This window comes from Colias eurytheme, chromosome 14 (assembly GCF_061535395.1).
Source record: "Colias eurytheme isolate Ceu_HAF_F1 chromosome 14, ilColEury1 Martin Lab GWU primary, whole genome shotgun sequence".
Classification (NCBI taxonomy): Eukaryota; Metazoa; Arthropoda; class Insecta; order Lepidoptera; family Pieridae; genus Colias; species Colias eurytheme.
The window spans coordinates 92,620-116,460 of NC_142993.1; the positions used below are offsets into that span (position 1 = coordinate 92,620).

At 35.7% G+C, this 23,841-nt stretch overlaps 1 protein-coding gene across 1 annotated transcript in view; it reads right to left on the minus strand.

Moving 5' to 3' along the window:
• The window catches only part of LOC149902636 (uncharacterized), a 30,397-nt gene extending 14,003 nt beyond the window's left edge, over positions 1-16,394 (minus strand). Inside the window, exon 1 of the mRNA XM_090109610.1 lies at positions 16,228-16,394. Within this exon, the coding sequence (XP_089965736.1) occupies positions 16,228-16,293 (66 nt within the window). The 5' untranslated portion in view covers positions 16,294-16,394. The remainder of the gene's footprint in view (positions 1-16,227) is intronic.
• Positions 16,395-23,841: the final 7,447 nt, after the last annotated feature.

The following is a 23,841-nucleotide window of genomic DNA, read 5'->3' on the forward strand; positions in this document are numbered from 1 at the left end:
CTATGAAGGGGAGATTTGAATTTAGGAATTAAACTAAATAAAGTTAGTAACTACCTACATGTCTTGTTTCATTTTATTGTCCAAGGTTAGGTAATACTATCAACGAATAAGTCAATGAACTCTGCAATGTGTCTATGATTTTAGTGAGACTTTCTTAAATAAACAAATGGTTATATCTTTGCTATTTATCGATATTATGTAATTCTTACATCATACATATGATAATAATGTATTCGCTAATATGTCCTTAAAGTTTTTGTACTGATTAAAAACTAGTGGTGTATAGGGTAAAATAGGATATGCCATCGGTGGATTAGGGAATAGGTAGTTTATTGGCCTTTCAGGTAGCTGTAAGCTCTTTTTTTGAAGGTGTCCATATTGAAGCTGTTCGGGAATACAGACTTAGGTAGTTTATTCCATAGTAAAGCAGTACGCGGAAGAAAGTTGCGCATAAAGCGCACGGTTGTGCTTCGCCAACCATCCAGGTGGTGTGGGTGGTAGAGGTTTTTGTGACGAGATGTGCGGTGGTGAAATTGTGCTGCAGGAATGAGGTCGAAAAGTTCTTCAGAACACTCCCCATAATAAATTCGGTAGAATATGCAGAGAGACCCTAAGTCCCTTCTCAATGATAGAGGGTCAAGCTTATCGGTTATCCTGTGGTCGTCGATAATTCGAGCTGCTCGACGTTGAATGCGGTCAAGTGGAAGAAGTTGGCACTGCGGGGCCAGCCCATAGATGAGAACAGTACTCCAAGTGGGGACGTACCTGCGCTTTGTACAGTAATAGGAGGTGACTTGGCTTGAAGTAATTTCTCGATCTATTGAGGACGCCCAATTTTTTAGAGGCCAGTTTTGCTTTTTCTTCCAGATGACCACGGAATTGCACGTCACTCGAAATATCGACACCAAGAATTCCGATGGACGACGAAATATTAAGGGAAGTGCTCTGAAAGCGAGGTGAATTGACGAATGGGGACCGTTTCGCGGAAAAAGCGCAAACTTGAGTCTTACTGGGGTTAAATTCGACAAGGTTTAGTTTACCCCATTCTGAAACTTGCTCCAGGGAAGTTTCAATTGAAGAAACAAGTTTGCTTCGACACTCAGAAACAGTTTCGCTTGAGGATTTATTTACTTATATTAAAGTCCATTTCATTAGGAAACTCTAAAGGATACAATAATTAATTACCATAATTATTGTACTGATGTTCCTCATTATCTCCTTCGTCTTATAAAGTTATAACACAAATGAACGGTTTTTTGTTTCGATTGAAAACCTTGCAGCATTCATTGTATCAGTTATACCTATCGTAAATTGCTTTTACAATTGATGCAGTGGTTTTTAATCTATCATGCATACTTCGTTTCAAACAATAACATAAAACATAATATTTACTCTTATGAAGAAATAAAACGATACAAACAATTTATACATTTTGATCAACCTCAATAAAATGAAGTTCAAAATCTCAAATATTACAGTAAAAATATGAAACTGGAAAATAATAATGTCGTCTCACTAATGCACTTACAAACTATGCAAATCTATATATATAATAATTAATCTCGTGTCACAATGTTTGTCCTCAATGGACTCCTAAACCACTTAACCGATTATTATAAAATTCGCACACCATGTGCAGTTCGATCCAACTTGAGAGATAGGATAGTTTTTATGAAAAAAAAAACGTAAACATAACTAACCTAAAATTAGGGGCGAAAAGCTAGTGTATTATAGAGAAGGAGACACTTTACCTAATAGCAATGGGGTGCTTTTGTGTTTACCGCGAATGGATGAAGATAGAATGGTATAAGAAAATAATGTAAGGCTAATAGTTAACGTTTTGTGTAGTGTCCTCGGACATGCAGTGTCACCGGATCGGGGTGGCGGAGCCCCGGCTCGGGTGTCGCGGGCGGCGGGCGGCCGCGTGCGGCGTGCGGCGTCGGCGTGCGTTCGCGCGCATGCTCTTCATACTTGACCGACATTCTTGTTCATTACTTAGTTCATCGTACTATTTAACCTACCACGGGTCAATAAACCATCCAAATAAACTTACAAATTTTACTCATCAAAACTTCTGAGTCATTCTCATTATTATTTAAGTTCTTCAGAATGTATTGTATACAGTATACACACATCCTGGCCTCTGGGACTGCACTCTGAGCGTCGCGTCGTCTCGGCGCGGGGCTAACGACCTCTCGCCTTACGCTACGTCATCTCAGAGTAATGATCAAATCCTGTCAGTTGCATGATTGACCCACAGCCACTCAAACAAAAATACAAAACTTATATTTTTTACAAAAACTAGACGAACAGTTTGTTCATATAATATATCGTACTCGGTACTGTATAGAATTTTGTTTTATGGATTTAATTTTATTATCATAGTTGTTAATTATTATTCACCCATTAACTTATATAAAACATACATTATAATGTAGTTGATCTTACCTACGTGTAATTACCAATAGATAATTGAATAATTGCATGTATACTTCTTAGATCACAATAGTGAAGTTAGGAATAGAAGCAAGTATTTTATACATTCTATATCATAAATCATAATCCAATTAACAAAAAATTTACTACTAACTACTTAGGTACTACAGAATGTTACCGGAAAAAAATAAATTCTTGTCAAAATATAATAGTGAGTAAGTAATCTAGAATTGGAGCAGCGACATAAATTAGGCGCAGCTTTATCCAATTAGATATCGAGTCGAGTCGGAGTCCACGTAATTGTGTTCACGACGTCACGCACGCACTGTCTACTATGTTCCTACTAAATTAACAATGCAATATTATTTATATTAGCATAAGGCGTTAGTTAAATGTTAGGTTCAATTCAATCAAATTTAAAAATGTGATAATTAGTTTGTTTAAATACTCTCTCAATCAGCAATTTGTTATTATATAAGTTTAACAATACTGTTAAATTAAAGAACAGTGTTAGGTTAGAAGATACTATTATTTGTAGGTTTAACAAAAAATAAAACCAGCCAAGTGCGAGTCGGACTCGCGCACCGAGGGTTCCGTACAAACCTGCAAGCTTAAATGTATGCCGAGTATTTGGTATGAATTTCAATTTAATACCTCTACGCGTTTATGAGGAAATGGGTAGTAAGTTTAAAATTATTAAAAAAAATATATTATGTGATGTAACTAAAAATTTATGGTTTTCGTAATTGTTCCTTTATCTATGCTATAAGACGTTGCTTCGTACCAAATTTCAAGATTCTAAGTTCACGGGAAGCACCCTGTAGGTTTTGATTCCCTTGCAAGTGTCGAAAATTTTCGGCATAAACGGCTGTATCTTTTGATTGCGTTGGCTTAGAAGTTTGATTTTTTCACAGCTTCAAGGGACAGTAGACCTGAGTAATTGATATAAATTTCAGCTTCATACCTCCACGCGTTCCTGAGAAAAAGGGTCTTGACAGACGGACGGACGGACGGACAGACGGACAACAAAGTGATCCTATAAGGGTTCCGTTTTTTCCTTTTGAGGTACGGAACCCTAATGAACAAGTTTCTGGGCAAAGAATTAAGAAAGATCAACATCCTCCAATCGGGGATCATAACTACCTAGGTACTTGTTATCGTTAAGTTTTTTGCTATGAATCAATCGAAACCTGTTCAACGAATCGAATCATCTGAGACGAAATCTTTTACTTTGTTATCTGTTAATATTAAAGTGAAACTTTTATTACATCGTCTCAAACTTTTTGGTCCGTCACGCGACATGCGCTACACAAAGCAGTGTTCGGAACCGTTCGAACAGTTTCACTTTTACCGTGGTTTCATAAAACCACACAACATTTTTTTTATAATACCCTAACTTACACCCCGTATGCCTTAGAATTTAGATTGATCTAAGCCGTATACCTATTACAGGGAATATAATATGAAAATCCATGGAGGGTTGTCGCGTAAGAACTACAGGACAGTTCTTTGGCATATTATGATATACTATGTGGTTACTTATTAGTTATTATGTAAAACTAAATTGTATAATGACATCAATTTAAAAGAGCAACTATGGAGTTTCTTTCCGGTTCTTCTCCATAGATACTGTTTTCCGAATCGGTGGTAAATGTAAAAAAATAAATATGTAAAGACAATTATCTATATATATGTATATATAAATATATTTATTTATTTTATTTATAAAATATTATGTTAATTGTATTATTTAGTATCTTCAGTATTTATTATCCTGTAGCTTATAAGTGATAAAATGCCTTTGTACGTGTAAGTTGATCATACCGAGGACATCTAATTTTGTTTTTTGGTAAAACGTCTCAGTGCCCACGATACAGGCTTGCCTAGTGTGGGTACTATAGGTAATCCTTTTTTAATAAACCTAGATTAAGCCAATATGTGTAAAGTGTGCAACGTCAATCAAAGTGTATCTGTGTAAAAACATATGGTTTTTAAATAAATATATTTTTCATTTTCATTTTTCAATTCAAAAGTGCTTCTAAATCTAATTGAATACATAAATGTTTGAGTTTGAGTTTTGAGTTTATGATTTTTTGTAAGTACATAATATTATGTTTAAATGAAATATGTACATATATATAACATGCCAAAATATGCAATTTATTATTCTAATTTAGTAATTCTATACAAAACTGAATATTATAATGTGATGCCATTATTGTCATCATAATTTCTTAGAATAACACTTCTTGGTGAACGCAATTTGCTGCGTCATTAAAATGCATTCCTTCGATAATACTTTTCCTACTATTTTAATATCCACTTTTTTACACCCTGTATCTTTCAAACCCAGTAGCTACATACAAAATATATTTTATTTCCAATATAAAATGGGTATTTTCTCTAAGATCTAGTGAAATTCAAATAGGCAAAAGAAAGCGAAGGGTCTGCTCAGCGGTATGTGGTAAAAACCGGCTCGCTCCTACCGGTTGTCGGTCGTTAAGCGCAGATGTTGGACGGACCACTTCAATTGATCAATGGAATAATGGATTTCATAATATCTTTAAAATAAATATACTTGAACCTTTGAACTAAGGAGCACTGCCAAAAATGCTTTACTCGTTTACTAGTAAGGCAATTATTCTGCAGTGGTCCCTTTTATTAATTTAAAACAATAATTACATGAGGGTCTCTTAATGCAATGAATTAAATTAGACAGGAATAGGTATATCAATTAGAATGTACAAAAAAAAACATAAAAGGTTTCCAGTTTCAAAACTCTAAATAGGTACCTATCAGTCATTTTTTCGCAACCGCATTCAATATTTAAGGCGTTAATAGGGGCTAGCGACCTTGACGACGATTTACAAGGCGGGATCGGGGGACCGGCGCGAATCTACCGTAGTAAAAGTACGTATAAAAATTATTTAAAATGATATTTGGGTATGGAATCAAAATTTAAAACAACCATGCCCTGTGTTTCAATTTCATAAACACACTGTAAAAACACTACAATAATTGACGTTATATTGACTTAGCGTTTTGGTTTAAAGGCCAAAAATCTACCTAAGTTCATGATTTTTTTCCATAAAACCTGATTGTAAAATAAACAAATTAAAACAACCATGCCCTTTATCATATTCGAAACTTTAATATACATTTTTTTTAGATATTATGTACATTAAGAATCTAAGAAGAAAAACGGTTATAACTAGAGTTAATTTTCGGTATTAAAAGGTCATTCTACCCGATTCACGCCTTAAGAAGGAGCTAGCATACTCATACGTCAATTAACTTCGATTCTCTAGTTACTAGTTCGACACGACAGCTTGTTTACTCCCCACAAGGAGACTCCACACTCCACACTCGACAGCTCAAGAGCAATGCGTCATATTCGCTGTAACACGTGTCATTAATCACAGTCCAACTATCATAATATCCCTTACATCTCCGTGTGATGCGATATAATAGTAATTAATTGGGATTATATTTGTGCTAAACGCCTCTTTCTATTGCAGATTTTAGGATCAGGTCATTAGTTGATGCCTTCCTGTAACTCCGTGTTTGTGCCAGTGGATTAGGCAACTATTTAGAAATACTCATACATATTTAAAGATTGTACATAAATTTTACACAACCGTGACAAGTGTATTCAAAAGTTGAACATTGACTTTGAAAGGGTATTATTACTGGGTAATTCTGTATTTTTGAATGAGGAGATTATAATAATTTAGCAGTATTTCCTTATGTTTCCAATATGAAGTGTTCCCCTGTTTCCGTGTTTCAGCCCTGGAAAACTCAGGACTAGAACTTTTAGATTTGGATGAAATTTGGAATTGAAATAGGCGAAGCCCAGACTTTGTATTTTAATTCAGAATGCGTGCAGTGTGCAGTTAAGTTCACATTTTATAATATTAATATTTGATATGGATAACCACAGTCATTACTGAGGTCATTGCGGTTGCATACGTTTATGAGCTAGAAATATTTTATGTTTACATACTACGAGTATTATTATTATATTATTTTGTTTAAAATATATAATAATTTTATTCAAACGCAGTTTGAAAACCACGCATAAAGCCGGGTGTCCACTTAGGTTCGCCGTGGATTGCGAACACTCTGTGCTCCGCGAACGTGGACGTGTACAGTGTACACACTTAGGCTGCAACATCAGTGCTCCTGTCGGAGCGCTAAATTCCGCGCTCCGGTCTCCAGTAGACAGACAGACAAACGGTCGGTGCAAACATGCCGCCTCCAGAATTGGTAGGAAGTGCAGCTTATATTTTGATACATTATATTGTGATGGAATACAAACAACCTCCTCGATTTTGGCAAGCTAATATGTATAAGGGAAGAAGAAATAATGAAATAATGCATATATTCATCAATAATAATGAAATAATGCATATATTCATCATTTCATCGGACCACTCCATGTTCGCGAACTTAACAAACACACGCTCGCGTCCACGAACAAACTGCGCTCCCCTTTGAGATCGCGCAAAAAACGGCTTCCCGAGCGCTCCGCCGTGCTCCGATCGTACTCCAGTCGCGCTCCGCGATCACGACGTATCCATTGTTTGGTTTGCGGAGCGGGCGCGTTCGCAAACCACGGTAAACCTTAATGGATACCCGGCTTAATATATGGCACGATCTGTCAACAGCAGTTTCACGAACACATGGAGTCTCCTCGCATAAAACATGCAGAACCTTGCCATCACACATCTGCCAAGAGCCGGCATTACATGTCCCATTCCTAGAGAACATTTTTGATTTATTCATATGAGTCTTCTTTTTAATTGCTCTACTGAAACCTAATTTCCTCATTGTCAATAACTATTGAGATTTCTTCTTCTTCTCTTTTCTATATAGCAATATTTATCACTAAAAACTCCTCTATAAATTACATATTATCTAATGTTAGTTACTTCAAATGATCAAAGTTAAAACCTTATACCTACATATTATACAGAAGAACTTGAAGTTTAATGCTGAATAAGTATTTTCGTTATTTCCGAATAAATGCTGAAAGACAGCGTGAAATATACTATTCATATAAATAAATATTATGTTGTAGTACGCTGTTGTACATTTTATTGAACGATCGCAGCCGCTCTGTCGCCTGCCGCCTGCCGCCGCTGCTCGATACCACTAATTGGTTTCATGTCACGTGAATAACAATATCAGTGGAGCAATAGTGGAGAGACATCACTCACAAAAATGAAATTAATAATAATTAGGTATATTTAGATCGTGACATAAACAATTTTAATTGTATTATTTAAATTTCAATAAAACAGGAAAAGGAATAGCCTACGTAAATTAACATACCATCTCCCTAGCTCCTACCTGATAATTGATATACTTACGCAAAATGTTTAAGTGTGTAATAAACATTTAATACTAATAACTAAATAATGTTTATAGCAACTAATAAAATGTAGGCGGCAAGTAGAGTAACACGATATCAGCTGATAGAACCATCGAGATAGTATAACTCGATGGATAGAACACATATTTGTTGACTCAGCTGATAGTCAACACCAAATGTGTGTTGTTATAAGTTGTGACGTAATATTGTACAGAGTTTTCTTTACCCGTGTGCCGAGGACAAGGATATCCTTCTCCTTGAACCTTGTTTATAGTTAGGTATATCACAATAAACAGAAAAATTTAATAGGTCTACTTTTATGCCAATAATAATACATAAGATGCCCGTGAAGATCACAGTAAACAGAATAATGTATATTATGTACTTGTAAGCCAAAACCTACAATTATCTTGGAATTTAAGATGAGATACGAATATTTAAAAAAATGCATACCTACATTGTCACATATTGCTTTTGCGTAACAAATCTACGAAATACCCATGTTAAATAAGTGTGACATTTCGCAGTAAAACGTTAAAGTTGGTCGCGCTTTCAGCAGCTGCAGCGTTAGCTTCCAGAAAGTTACAGAATATCGACGTGACCAGGTTGCTGACCTCGAATTCTCATTCACATCAATCGTTTTTAATTGCATTTATAAATTGCAATTTTTGAAGTGAAAACTTCTTTAGCGGCGTTGAGCACTTTTTCTGTAATGGGTATAAAATCTTAAACTCGCGTCAGGACACGTGACGATCGAAAAAGCGTAAGACGGATACCATTCCAAAATATCAAACATGCTCAACGTTTTAATAATCAAGTTTTCACTTCTGCCGGCACTCCCGGAGTGCAACCCGTCTTTTTTTTCATTTGTATTTCATGAGTTTTAATATTGCGTTAAACTAATAGCAGAACGGATTTTATTCTTTACATTGATAATGCGAGGACTTCCAAGCCATTACATACCCAAATTATACCGGTTAAAATGACAGTTATTAATACCCACTGACTAAAATGTTTGATGTTTTAGCAATAAGTGCACATGATTGCGAGCCAGAGTTCCCTTGACACATTTGGAGACGCTTCGCGGTCAGATATCACTTAACTCGTGCGCGACCCCGGCGCCGCTCTCAGCACTACTACAGATCAAGGCGTTGCTCACTTGGTGACCTCCTCGAAGCGCTAACACATCTTAGCACTGGGATGTAGATTAGAGCTGGAGGACTTCCAAATGTGTGTCATCTTTTCTCTGATGAAACACTCATGTACAAATCTCATGTACTTATATGAAAAACCAATAAATCATCTACCTATACTATCTACGTATATTGAGTGCAGCTTTTGGTTTTTAACGGGCATTACAAACTATAATAATGATAAAGTGTGTGTTATTAGAGCTACATAAATATTCGTATTGAAATGAAACCTACGCATTGACTCGGTCATTACAATTTGCAATAACGGATACGAATGTCTCGTAAGCACATTCTGTTCGTACTTTATTATTGTCATTTGCGTTTACTGGCCATAAAATATGTTCAATTGTATTTATTTTACTCTTCGCCACTTACAATATGCTCACAATCTTAGTACATACGTTATAATAAGTGTAGTGTGGAGTAATACCACATTCCGAGAAGTAAATGCGGCACAAAGAACTTGACGCACCCTTCCTGTGCTTATCGGCTATTATATTTGTCATTTGAACACCTGATATCATCGAGATAATTATATGTATGCCTGATATGCTATAAATTTATATCTTACAAAACTATAGGTATGAATGTGTCACACATGTGTGTGTTTCAGTCTGATAAGATCTTATGCTTTCGTATCCTACCGAAAATCACATAGTGAGTAACATACTCCGAAAAAAGCAAAGTTTTAAGAAAAACCGAAAATCTTAATAATATGTTTATAGGTAGATTCGTAACAACCAGTACAACAGGAAGGAAACAACTGAGCTTTTAGCAATTGCCATCGAAAGTAACTAAAGTAAGAAGCACGTAGACGCCTAGAGTCTAGACCAGACAAGAATATAATCCAAAAGGCCGCAATAGCCGCGCGTCTCCGATACCGTTCAATTTTGATCGACGAGCTCTGAATACATTTTAAGTTGTCAATCGTGCCAGGCACTGGCATTGTTATTGCTTTTATTCGTTGCTAAAGGATGTACACGGACCACGGTACGTACGTTACTCATGTAAGACCGTTTATAAGATACTAGATTTCCGCCCGCGGCTTCGCCCGCGTTTTCAAAGGAAAACCCGCATAGTTCCCGTTCCCGTGGGATTTCCGGGATAAAACCTATCCTATGTGTTAATCCAAGTTACCCTCTATATGTGTCCTAAATTTCATTGTAATCGGTTCAGTAGTTTTTATGTGAAAGAGTAACAAACATCCATACATCCATACATCCATACATCCATACATCCATACATCCATACATCCATACATCCTTACAAACTTTCGCCTTTATAATATTAATAGGATTTTATGAAGCTCGTTATCTATTTAAACAAACATTGTCAATGTATATAGCTGGGCTTCGAAAACGACCGATTTAGTAAACAGACACTTCTGAAATATGATTATCTACTGTAATATTATATACAACATTGCTTCACGCTTATAATATTGGGTGAACAAAGGCAAGGTGCGGATAAAATTGGCTCATCAAAACAAGCAACAGACGACTATCAACAGAGGATTATATTTATAAAGATAACGGCTGTCCTAGTTACGCCTTTACGCATATTACGTAGATAATTGTGACGCAACTGTTTAGAACTAGTGGTCGAGTACAGAACAATGGAAAATATACCGATAGAAGTTAAATTCCTATAGCTAGTAGATAAGTTTATATTTTCTTTATGAAAACTTTGGGCAATAAAAAGCTCAATAATCGATGAGATTCGCATGTCGATAAGGATATAAATGCAAAGCTAAACGTCGATAGTGTGCGAATACCGCAGTGATGGACGACGGGCCAGTGACATGCTTGCTGAGCCGGCCGGTGACACCGTGACCGGTCCCACGGCCACGGCGCACACGTGGGCTCGGCGAGAAACATGATGCAAGTCGTAACGGGTTTATTTATATCTGCCATAATATAGCGTGCGATTGATCTTGAACTTGTTCTCGCGATCGATTACATACTTCGTTATTTACTCAACAACCCGTAACGATTTGAATCAGATACGTCGGTTTAAAAACTAATAGGTACCTAGATTTGAATATACATATATTTATTATTTGAATTATTATTTTTAATTATTTACACAGCCATTTCTTGTGATCGCAAATGTCGATATTCTTCATTGAGTTATTATGTACTTATAGTATAATGTATATTATCATTAGGTATATTTTTTCCAATCTTTAACAAATGAGGTAGGTACAATAAGCAGGTACCTATCTCTAAGAGATAAGAACATTGAAAATATTTGTATTCCTAATCATTAGTCATTTTAACGATATACTACTCCATCTAAAAACATTTTACATTTTACATCTAAGCGTTTTTGCACATTTACTTATAAAGATATATAATAATTTAATAACTAATATTGGTGACGCAAGTAATGTGTGTGGCATTCCAACAACAGGTTTTTGCACATAATAATATTATGTAGGTATACATATACAGGGTGTAATCGTTAAGTGTGCACAGGCGATTTTTCCGTAAGTATTACAGATAACAAAAAACTTTAAACTGATATCGAAAGTACTTAACCTAATGAGTAAAATGGCCGTAATAAATTTTTAAAAATAAATCGAGAAATATCAAAAAAATTATCTTTAAACCCTCCCATACATTAAGTATGAAATATGAATATCCCATACATTTAATATGAAAGATTTTAGCTTTCTTTTTCTTTTTTGGTTTTCTGCTTTAATTACTTCGCAAATTTGAAGTGGCATTTTCCACGCTTTTTCCGGACATTTTCACGCATTTTCCGGATATTTTCCGGGAATTTTCCGGACATTTTCCGGAAAATGCCTGGGCAATGTCTGGAAAATATCCGGAAAATGGGTGGAAATTGCCTGGAAAATCCCTGGAAAATGCGTGAATATGTCCGGGAGAAGCGTGGAAAATGCTCGGAAAATCCCCGGAAAATGCCTGGAAAATAACCGGAAAATACCTGGAAAATATCCGGAAAATGCGTGGAAAATTCCGGAAAAACCGTGGAAAATGACTGGAAAATGCCTGGAAAATATCCGGAAAATATCCGGAAAATGCGTGGAAATTTCCGGAAAAACTGTGGAAAATCCTTGGAAAATCCCTGGAAAATATCCGGAAAATGCGTGAAAATGTCCGGAAATATCCGGCAAATGCGTGAAAATGTCCGGAAAATGCGTGAAAATGTCCGGAAAATATCCGGAAAATGCGTGGAAAAGGTCTGGAAAATATCCGGAAAATGCGTGGAAAATTCCGGAAAAACCGTGGAAAATGCCTGGAAAATGCCCGGAAAATATCCGGAAAATGCGTGAAAATATCCGGAAAATGCGTGGAAATTTCCGGAAAAACTGTGGAAAATCCTTGGAAAATCCATGGAAAATTTCCGGAAAATGCGTGAAAATGTCCGGAAAATATCCGGCAAATGCGTGAAAATGTCCGGAAAATGTCCGGAAAATGCCTGAGAAATGTCCGGAAAATGTCTGAGAAATGTCCGGAAAATGTCGGGGAAATGCGTGGAAAATCCCCGGAAAATGCCAGGGAAATGCTCGGAAAATCCCCGGAAAATCCCCGGAAAATATCCGGAAAATGCGTGAAAATGTCCGGAAAAAGCGTGGAAAATGCCACTTCAAATTTGCGAAGTAATTAAAGCAGAAAACCAAAAAAGAAAAAGAAATCTAAAATCTTTCATATTAAATGTATATGGGATATTCATATTTCATACTTAATGTATGGGAGGGTTTAAAGATAATTTTTTTGATATTTCTCGATTTATTTTTAAAAATTTATTACGGCCATTTTACTCATTAGGTTAAGTACTTTCGATATCAGTTTAAAGTTTTTTGTTATCTGTAATACTTACGGAAAAATCGCCTGTGCACACTTAACGATTACACCCTGTATAGCCTTTGGCTCGAATTCAATAACCGTATTTTTTTGCTTAATTATAATAAGAAATGGTCAATGTCAACTATCGCTTCAACAATTTACTATTTTTCATTTTTAAAAGTGAGTTCTAAATTAAAAACGGCGATATTTAAATGAAGAGTCTTTGTAGGGGCAGTGTGCTGAATGCTCGGCGCACGCTCGTTGGCGAAACGTACAAAAGAAAATACAATGAATTGTGCAGATATGCAATGAGGCTTCGCTTGGCTCCGGCCTCTGTTCTGAATCGCTAACACTAGAGGCCAAGGCCACGCTGTCCTTTGCGACTAAAACTGTTATAAAATTGCAAAAGCCTGCAAAAGCGAACCGTTATTATACAATTAGTTGATTATTATTAGATTTAAGATGTCCCAATAGTATTTGTTAATAAGGAAGCCCAACCGGAAATGTTGCTCAATACGCATTCCCTAATCGTTACTACAATGATGGAGTAAACGAGGCGAGCGATTAGACGCTCATCACTACATAGTATAAAACAAAGTCGCTTTCCCTGTCCCTATGTCCCTATGTCCCTTTGTACGCTTAAATCTTTGAAACTACGCAACGGATTTTGATGCGGTTTTTTTTAATAGATAGAGTGATTCAAGAGGAAGGTTTATATGTATAATAACATCCATTTAATAGTGGAGAAGTACTGTTATTTTTGGGGTTTCTAATGTGATGTCGTAAAAAATTACATTTTTTCCACTTACATTGCAAACGCAGGCTGAACCCTACGAGTTTTATCAAAATAATGTACTAAGTATTATACACATTGAAAAGGTCTACAGAAAAGTCCGCGATGGTATATGTCTATCTCTTATGGATAACCCACAATAACTTTTTTTGTCATTTACTTTTTACGACAAATAATGGCTAATTTTCGAAGCGATTTTAACCAATACAGCATTAATCCTTAACCAATTAAATACCCTGAATACATTGTTCATTTAATATAGATCTATATGGCCCTTTACACCGTATGATTTAAGTGAATATTTTCGAAGATATTACAGATTTAAAAATTGCGGGACGTAGCGTTTGCGGCAGTACCGGCCGGCCGCCCGGCTATCTATTTTATGCCCGTGCGAAGCCGGAGCGGGCCGCTATGTTTTTAATTTTTATATACAACGTTCACAGTTTTTCTGTAGTGTATTTAGTATCAGAATTGCACCCGTGCGAAGCCGGGGCGGGTCGCTAGTTAGCTTATACAACAGAAATTACTTCGGCTCAATCTCCAGTCCTTTACAAATTATGCAGTGACCCACGCATTTGCAAAACAAACAGGAACTTGGAAATGAATTGGTACCTAGGTACATTAAGTTGGAACACATTGATACTCGGAAGTAAATCGCTACAACCAGTTAGTAGTAATAAGTAGAGTTTCGGAGCATGTACTAATGTTTGTATACATAGACGATTTAATTAGCGGTAAGTTGGAAATGATAAATAAAGATGTACCTTGAAATCTCAGAGAAAAAACAATAGACCTAATTATTATTGGATTCCAATAATTCCACAATTACGTGAATCATGATTAATACGACTTTCGAGTAAGTCTTACTGGTAAAGTTATGGGAAAATTTCCAGTATTTTTAACTTGGATATTATAGATGACACACTCAGAATACAGGATGACACACTAGGTAGTTACGTAGGTATCTAATATTTCAGCAGTAGGTATTTGACTAATGATATAATTCCCATGACTATAAGCACCTATAAGGCCCATAAGTATGTTATTAAGGTAATTTAGTCACGTTTCAAAATCTAGGCCGGATGTTGATTGATATCTTTGTATTTCTTCTGTGCACGTGATGTTTACAGAAGTCAGAACCCCTCCTGAACGGCTGAACCGATTTTAATGTGTTTTTTGTGTCTTCAGGTGGATAGGTACGAGAGTCGAGGACGCATAAGATTATGATATTATATGTAGGTACATCTTCACCTGTGAATTAACAAAACTTAAAAGCTTTTTCTGAAATCGCAAACACCTTGAGATAGATAAGATAGTTTTTTTGAATAAACCTATTAAGATAAGAAAACCAAAAAGGACAAATTTTCCTAGTAAGAAATAAGTAATGTTTGTATGACAGAATAAACATAATAAATTATTTATTATACATTTCAGCTGCGCGATGTCGTAACTCGTATCCTCGACCCTTTGAACTCGACTTCGCTACGTAACTTATCAATTTCTTGTTCAATTTTATTGCTATTTTTTGTTTACAGTAACATATCATAATAATAAGTAGGTATAATAAATAATATATTGGACTACTATAAGGACTAAAAAATATATTTCCTTCATATCCATAATTTATATCTATAATAAGGTGATAATTAATAATATAAGAAGATTCTTATAGGCTAATTTAGAAAGAAAAAAGGTCGTTGATCAAAAAATAATTAAATAATAATTAAGTTTATTACCTATATCACCCTGTACCATTGAGTTAATATACGTACTACGTAGTAGGTATGTACGTAGTACATGTATCTCAATTCTCAATGCCCTGTACCTACCAAGTTATGTTTCATACATCAGTTGGCCTAAAAACTGCCAGTTTTTTCAATTTATTTTTTACATTAAATTCTAATTTAATTTGCCTGCAGGTAGGTACTAGATTTTTATTTTTTATTCTGTGGTATGACTGAATCTTCCTGCAGCTACAGGTAGAGGCCAGGCCGACCCTCGCCCGAAGTCGTTTTTTGTTGATCGCGTGACTTCCACATTTTTTCAAACGGTATGCGTTCGATTGTTTGCACTATGTCAAAGCGTACAAAATGACTTGCGATCATTTGTCTAACCACAATAATGCCTTGTTGTGCTTGTACCCTGGCCAAAATAATGTACATAATATAATGAATACGCATTATATAATTAATATTCAAATTCCATAGAAACACGCAAATCATGAGGTCGGAGGGACGGATATTTACATTTTTCAAGTGTAATATTTTGAAGGCCGTAATATCGTCACAATCGCCAATATTAAATTAAATTAATAACATAGACCAAGTAAATTGCCTCTTAACAAGATACCTATGTAATCAATTAAATTTAATTCATAAAATATATAAAATTTAAAATAAATTGAATATTCTACCAAGATTCTAGCTAAGATCGCGTTTATAGAAATTAAAATCATGACATAAACCTTCAATTATTTTAGAAGTATTTATTTTAGATGTTAAAATTATGACAACCAGGGTATCGGATTATATCTAATCCCCTGTGAAACATGTCTAATTTTCAGTAAATCAATTGCACAAAGCGCAAGGAATGTGTACAAGATTGAACAGAGGAGCTTACGGCGAAGGCTATGTTGATAAAGATGAAGACGCTGTGGGCGTCGCAGAGCCCCTTGGCGCAGCCCATGCTGGCGGCTGGACGTGCACTGCTCCGGGCTTCCACTGACACTAACTGCACATCGAGACACACTCAACTTCCGGCGGCGGCGCGCGTCCTACTCGCAACACGCCTCATAAGGCACTGGGCGAAATTCGAAAAGCGGTTCGACATTCGTGCTTAGCCCGCTTTGCCGGGGCGCAGGGCGACAGCCGAGCGGGGATATATTTTCAAGTATTCGGGAACTGGGACTGGGGTTCGGGAACGCGCCCCGCTGACCCCAAGTCCCAACCACTAGGTTACGAACAAGATGTGACACTCATGAGTCATGATGCACATCGAATTTTGTTAGATGAGGTTACTATAGGTAGGTATACACTATACAGGCTGCTGAATAGGTACTTATATTATGACCCAGTCAATAAAAAATAAGCTTTTGCCCAATTTCGGCCACACTTGATTAATAATTTATTATCCTCCATGAGCCCTGCCTACATATTGAAACCAATGATTAATGTATGTGCTTATATCAGGCGCGGTCCCAGGGGGCTAGTCACGGGGGACATGACCCCCCCCAAAATCGTACTCGATAAATTAATCGAAAAAAATTCTTATACTTAGGTACTGTACAATATATAAAAAAAACTGGCACATCTATAGTTCCGTTTAAACCTGTTTTTAATCCCTTGCAAATGTCGAAATTTCCGAAAATTTGCAGCAAACGGCTTCCGACTCGCAATTGGCCGGTTTTTCTTTGTAAAATTAAAAAAAAGGTATATATTATAATTTTCTCAAGTTTTTGCTTATCACTTCTATTGAATGCGATATTTGGCGAGTACGATTGGGGGGGGGAGGTTGCATGCCTTTCCAGCCGCGTGCCCCCCCCCCCCCCCCCAAAGTCAGGCTGGGACCGCGCCTGTAATAATTTAAGTTCCTATGATACATCCAAAAAATAGATAATAGCACAGACTAATAATAATATACTACGAAATAATAGTTAATTAATAATTATTATTTAACTAACTACGTACATAGGAATATTTTCAGGAATTTAATCTTAAAGATGGATTTATTAAGTAAGTAGGTATAATTTCTTAAGTACGTAATATTATGTACTAAGTAAAAAAATCAACTATTAAAGGTTCAACACGTAGAATTGCAACAAATGAATTGTTTATGCATTTAGTGAAGTTTCGGAGGGGTGAAGCCGTGAAGCAGCGGTGGTGAGCCCCTCGCCGCCCCTCCCCGCGCCTCACCCCCGCTAAACTTTCTACCCCTTTGATCACTCGTTTACGATCTGTTTAACTTTGAGCTTTCGTCGTCTCATAACGGCCAAGTCATAAATATTTTTAAGTTTAGTTTAGTCCATGAAAATTTTACTATTGTCTCACTGTTATACAGGGTGGAAATTTTCAATGGGCCCGAGAGGGAAAGTAATTTCCATCCTGTATATGTATTTATTTTCAGAATTACAATTAAAATAAATATAAGAGCGAGCGCGCACGAGCAACTTTGTCTCCGCAACTATTTTGTCTCTCCCATCAATTTGTATGGGGAGTTGCGTCGCTACGTGCGCGCACTTTCATACTAGCCCATGGGTGAAGAGACAAAATAGTTGCGGAGACAAAATAGTTGCGGAGACAAAGTTGCTCGTGCGCGCTCGCTCTAATGCAGGCGCTAGACATGTGATCAAATACGCAAATACCTACAAAGTCGCGAAGTGTGGCACTGACATTTGCCTATTTGTTCAAAGTTTGAACACATATTTGAAGTTTGCCGAGTCGAGTCGGTTTTTCTGCGAACATCAAAGTAATCAAACTTCAAAGTTGCTTCAAAGTTTGTGCGCCCTGCCACACTTGTTGCAATGCTTAGTAACGCGCGCGCCGCTGACCGGAGCAGTTGTGTGTGTATATTTTGAGTGTCATAATGGAGTGGAGTAATGATGTAGTTATCGAATTTCTTCAGCTACTTGAAGCGGAACCCTCCATATGGGATCCAAAAAACAAAGACCACAAAAACCGTAACGTTGTAAACGACGCATGGGTCCGAATAAAAAATAATTTATCACTACCGTTTACGGTAGATGAACTAAAAAGAAAGAGAAATAGCCTTCTAACCCAGTATAGGGATAATTTAAAAAAAATTAAAGAGACAACAAAAATTCCGATCTATCAGCCATCTTTGCAATAACTGTGCCGTGAAACATTTGAAAACAAGTCTAGCAGGCATATTTGTAATCGTGTTTGCGTCAAAGTTTTCACTTCAAAGTTTGGTCAAATGTTTGCTCAAACTTTGAAGCCAATGTGTAGCGCCAGCATTAGAAATTGTTAAAGAATATAAATGATTCAATCCCGCCTCGTGATACACTTAATTTCTCGTTTATAAAGCATTTAAATGCTATAAAACTAAATATCATTAGGTAGTACCTATGTACTTAGGTACAATTAAAACATACGGAACAATAGTTGCAAAACATTTTATCGCAAAAAGAAAGACAAATTTCAATTGGTTACTACTTTACAGTCTCATAGCCACAAATGATATTTTAATGGACGAGTTGCCTCTTACATTCCGTGAACTAGAAGACTACCATCAGCCTTATTAGGTAGCTTTCGTTGTTCGGGAACACAGCAGCAGACTGCAGAAGCAGCAGGTGGTACAACAATCCTAAAAGCTTTTCTTTTAATGTTTTAAAAAAAAGGTGAGTGTTGCGCTATGATGGCAGATAACTAACCGTCCATATAATATTATGTAGTTACGTGAACATTTACTTTCAAATTCAAATTTGCTTTATGTTTTAATTATATGAAAGGACCTATTTATATTGGGTAGGTATTTTAGTTTTATAATCGCACTAGGTCGATTCGCAGTGAAATTGCACTACTTAATCGTAGAATGCTTTTTATGAGTTTCTACTTTCTACCTATAGCTGGGCTACCACCCTGGAAATTTTCCAAATACCGGCAAAACAAAGAGTACGTACCTATTAGGGTTTGGGAATTCTCGACAGTTTCAACGTCCCGGGACACGAGACAGGCTACGATCAAAGTCCCGGGACTTCCCGGGACTTCGAGACTTTTTTAATTATAAAATTTGAACTTTGATTTCTGGTGAAACGTATTAATAAAAAGGGATTTTTTTTTTAAATCAACATTAATTATCGGTTAAATCAACATTTATTAAACATAAAATATAATCACAATAGTTTTAACTTTAATATGTCAAATAATTGGTATGTTTATTCCTATAATCACAGATTAACTTTTAATTTAAAACAATTATTAAATATTATTATAATAAAAGAACAATCATACTAACTTTAATATCATGTCATAATCATATTAATCATAATTTGGTAATTTTTATAATTACAGATTTGTTTCCTTATCTGTAAAACAGACTTTTGAATCAGTCTTTCAAATTATTAATCAGTTAAAAAAATAAAATTACTTTGATTTTATAAAATAGGCTTTTAAAAAAATCAGAGCATTAACAGCTTTGTCCGACAATCTGCTTCTGATTTTTGTAATAACGCCACCGGACAAGGAAAACACTCTCTCATTTTCAACAGAAGTCGGTTGAAAATAAAAATTAATACAATACATACGACTATCGTGTCTCGTCTCGAGTCTCGACCCAAAAGTCCCGGGACACGAGACAACGAAATTTACAAAAAGTCCCGGGACTTCGAGACACGAGACGTCCCGGGACCCAAACCCTAGTACCTATACTATCATCATACACATGCGTGGAAATAAACTTAAAAATATTAATCGTGCTCTATTTTGTATTGTTGTCGGGCGGCAAGCAACTTGCAAGCCGAACAAATAGGCACCGAATCCAAATGACATAAATACTTCAATCAATAACTTGGCTATTTCGGCATCGTCGGCTCGCAAACGAGTCGCCGCTGATTGCGTCTAATTGAAGATCATTAGGTGACCACAAGCCGCGACCTCGCCGGCCGCCGCATCTCGCCGCGGGGACTCAAGAGACAATCAGCGACAATTATAGGAACGTTCCAGCGGCTAGATGATGATACTCTTGCACTTTCTACAAGGCCATTTCTATATGGAGTTTATGATGAGCAGCGCATTGTGGAAATACGGAGGAGAACAGGAAGATATCCTACAGGGTCCTTCATAAGATCTCGATTCACATTATAGACCTTCATTTTTAAATAAAAATAACTAGAACAAGATATAATGCATTGGGGTAATTCCGAATGAGAGCGTTAAAACAATAATGTGAAATTAATACGTAACTAACTAGTAGATATAATTGAATAAACAAATATTTTCTTTTATTAATTACTAGGTTTCCGCCCGCGGCTTCGCCCGCGCAATCAAAGAAAAACCCGCATAGTTCCCGCTCCCCCCGTGGGATTACCGGGATTGCGTCATTTTACCGGGATAAAAAGTAGCCTATGTCCTTTCTCGGGTATCAAAATATCTCCATACCAAATTTCATGAAAATTGGTTCAGTAGTTTAGGCGTGATTGAGTAACAGACAGACAGACAGAGTTACTTTCGCATTTATAATATTAGTATGGATTATCATCAACCTGTATATTATTTTTTTATAATAAAAATACAGTATTAACAATTTCACGACATTTCTCCAGTACACTGGAGAAGTAGTTGGGCCACGATCAGAGTGCGTTCCTTTATGAATCATATTTTTATTATATTCTATTATTCTGCATTAATTATTTTCCTAAACTACTTATATCATGATTATTATAAGTATGGAAATAATTATTACACGTGAACTTTGACGGCAAATTCCGTGTTTAAGTATTAAATACGTTTCCGTATTGTAGTTATCTACACTCTCAGTGGTGAATGTAATTCGTAATATTAGCAATTACAGAAGAAATGGTGATGTAACAAAAGTATAAAAAGTTTGTGTTGCAAATATTACAACATGATATACAAATGCGATTTTGATGCGCTTGCAGCAGATCAGATTGTGAGCGGACCGAATGCACGTCGTCAGCTTGCAATGCTGCATGATGTAATCCGCCGCGATAACAAAATAATATGAATGTTAATACATATTTTATTACTAACGCAATTCGCAAAAGGTTTTAAAAAAATTTTAGGAAAATAACCTAGCTGTGTCGCGCGGTTTCATCCGCGAACTAACTCGCGTGCAAAATCAAGTATTTCATAGCTCATATTGTGTTATTCGGATGCGTAACTTATACATATAGGTACTTACCTTTAAAATTTCATCCAAATCCGTCTGATACGTCCTATAGTTTTTACGTGAAAGAGTTAACAAACACCCATACATCCCTGATCTCTGCTTACAAACTTTCGCGTTTATAATATTAGTAGGTACATACCTATAATTCTTTCGAAAATTACATTAATTTCATTATAATATGTTGTACTTTATTAGGTATATCATGTACCAATTTATTTACAAGGCAAAACACACGTAATATTGTCGTATTTATGCTCTCGAATACATAATATACTATCTCGAATAATAGTTGTGCTACAATCGATGTTAATTATTGTTTTTACCGTATTTCAACATTTTTTTAATCGTTAAGGTCTCCCTGATCGTTCGTTGTGTGATTACGTTTAAGAATCAATTCATCTGAACAAGGTTAGAAATTGGATTAGGTACGGTGTTGCATTTTAATTGGAACTAAGTAAACTAGTGTACTTCGTAATATCTACTGCGAGGTCTGTCGAGGACTGTCAAACATTGATACTGTCGTGTAATAAGGAATTAGTGTTTTGTGTTTAATCCATTTGACTCTCATTAACGCTAATGACTTGGAATCAATATATATAATTAGAATTAATAAGATTTAGCAGAAGTCATTATGTACCTAGATCTCTTTTTCATCTAATTCCGGAGCTTTTTTCGCAAGACGCTGCTCTATGAGCGCGTGCGCCGCGCGCCGCTTTCCTCGGAAAATGCTTCGCGAGGCGATTTGCTCTGTGGCTAAATAACTTTCATTCCAAAATTATTATCTCACCATTATTACGCTACTACAGAAAAGAGCCATTCGCTCTATATATAATTTACGTGCTCGGGACTCACTAAGAGATCATTTTAAGAATACTGGTATCCTTACTGTACCATCACAGTATATATTTAATAATATTTTGCATGTACACAAAAGCTCTGACTTACACACAAGAGTAGGAGATAGACACGATTATGGCACAAGGAACAGGAATAGAATTGAAATGCCATTTTTCCGATTAGCCAAAGTTAAAAATTCATTTATGGGTCAAGGTATACGCTTATACAATAGAATTCCTCACAATATTAAAGAGTTTAGTAGTTCTAAATTTAAAACTTACATAAAAAATGTACTAGTTCAGAGAGCGTACTACAGTATTCAGGAATATATGGACGATAAAGACCCATGGAGGGTTGTCGCGTAAAAACCACAGGACAGTTCTTTGGCATATTATGTAGTTAGATATAAGTTACATATTATGTAAATTTATTGACATTATTTTAAAAGAGCAACTATGGAGTTTCTTGCCGATTCTTCTCCATAGATACTGCTTTCCGAATCGGTGGTAAATGTTAAAAATACTATGTAATGACGATTCGAAAGTGCTACTAAATAGTAGTCTAATTGAATAAATGAATGTTTGAGTTTTACGTTGATTTCATCGTTTTAAATTTTAATACATGAGCGACGTATTGTTTCGCTATGAAGAAATAGCGGTTAACGGACCTTTCTGAAATTAGGACTTATTTTTACTGTTTATAATCTATGTCTGTAACAACAGAAAACTTAACATATTTTTAAAATCTCCTTATTTTCTTCTCCTTCTTAATAGGAATTCCAATAAAAGGCTGTTGTATTATTTAAAGACATTTATTTGTGTTGATACAATAATTACTTCCTGGTAGAACACTTTACACGCTACATGGCACTGGTGGCACGCGTCGCGATTTGTACTGGCTATAGTATTATAAATAATTTATAAAATAATTAATTATACTATCTCATTCTTACAAGAATTAAAAGAGTACTTAATAACTTGTTCCTATTGTTTAGAAGTAAATGAACATTGGCTTATTATACTACATTCGATTTTACAAACAACCATATTTAGAATTTTGTTTGTTTACATTATAAATATACGAAAATCGCGACGCGTTCAGCTGAATCTTCACCAAAGAAAACACGACTATTAATGAAGAAAACAATAAATTATTTACTAAATATGTATATTTGTCCGACATTATTTTCTTAAATGAAAATTCAGCATTACATCTACAAAGGGTTACTAGCACACGAAACTACAGCTACTCTCGGACGCCGGCCGATGAGACTACCTAATTACATATTATTTATTTATTCAGGTAAGGGAAGGAAAAGTTTTCCTATGTCATATTATTTAAAAAATATCAGTTTTGTACTACATGAACTAACTACTCAAATAAATAAACGACAATATTTTTTTTGCGTCAACAGTTAATTTTGTAAATCCTATCCAAAAGCAATGAAATAATCAGCAGACAGCATGACTAATGATTTAGATAAAAATGATTCACACAAAATACAAAATGCGGCCGGCGCGTTATCATATT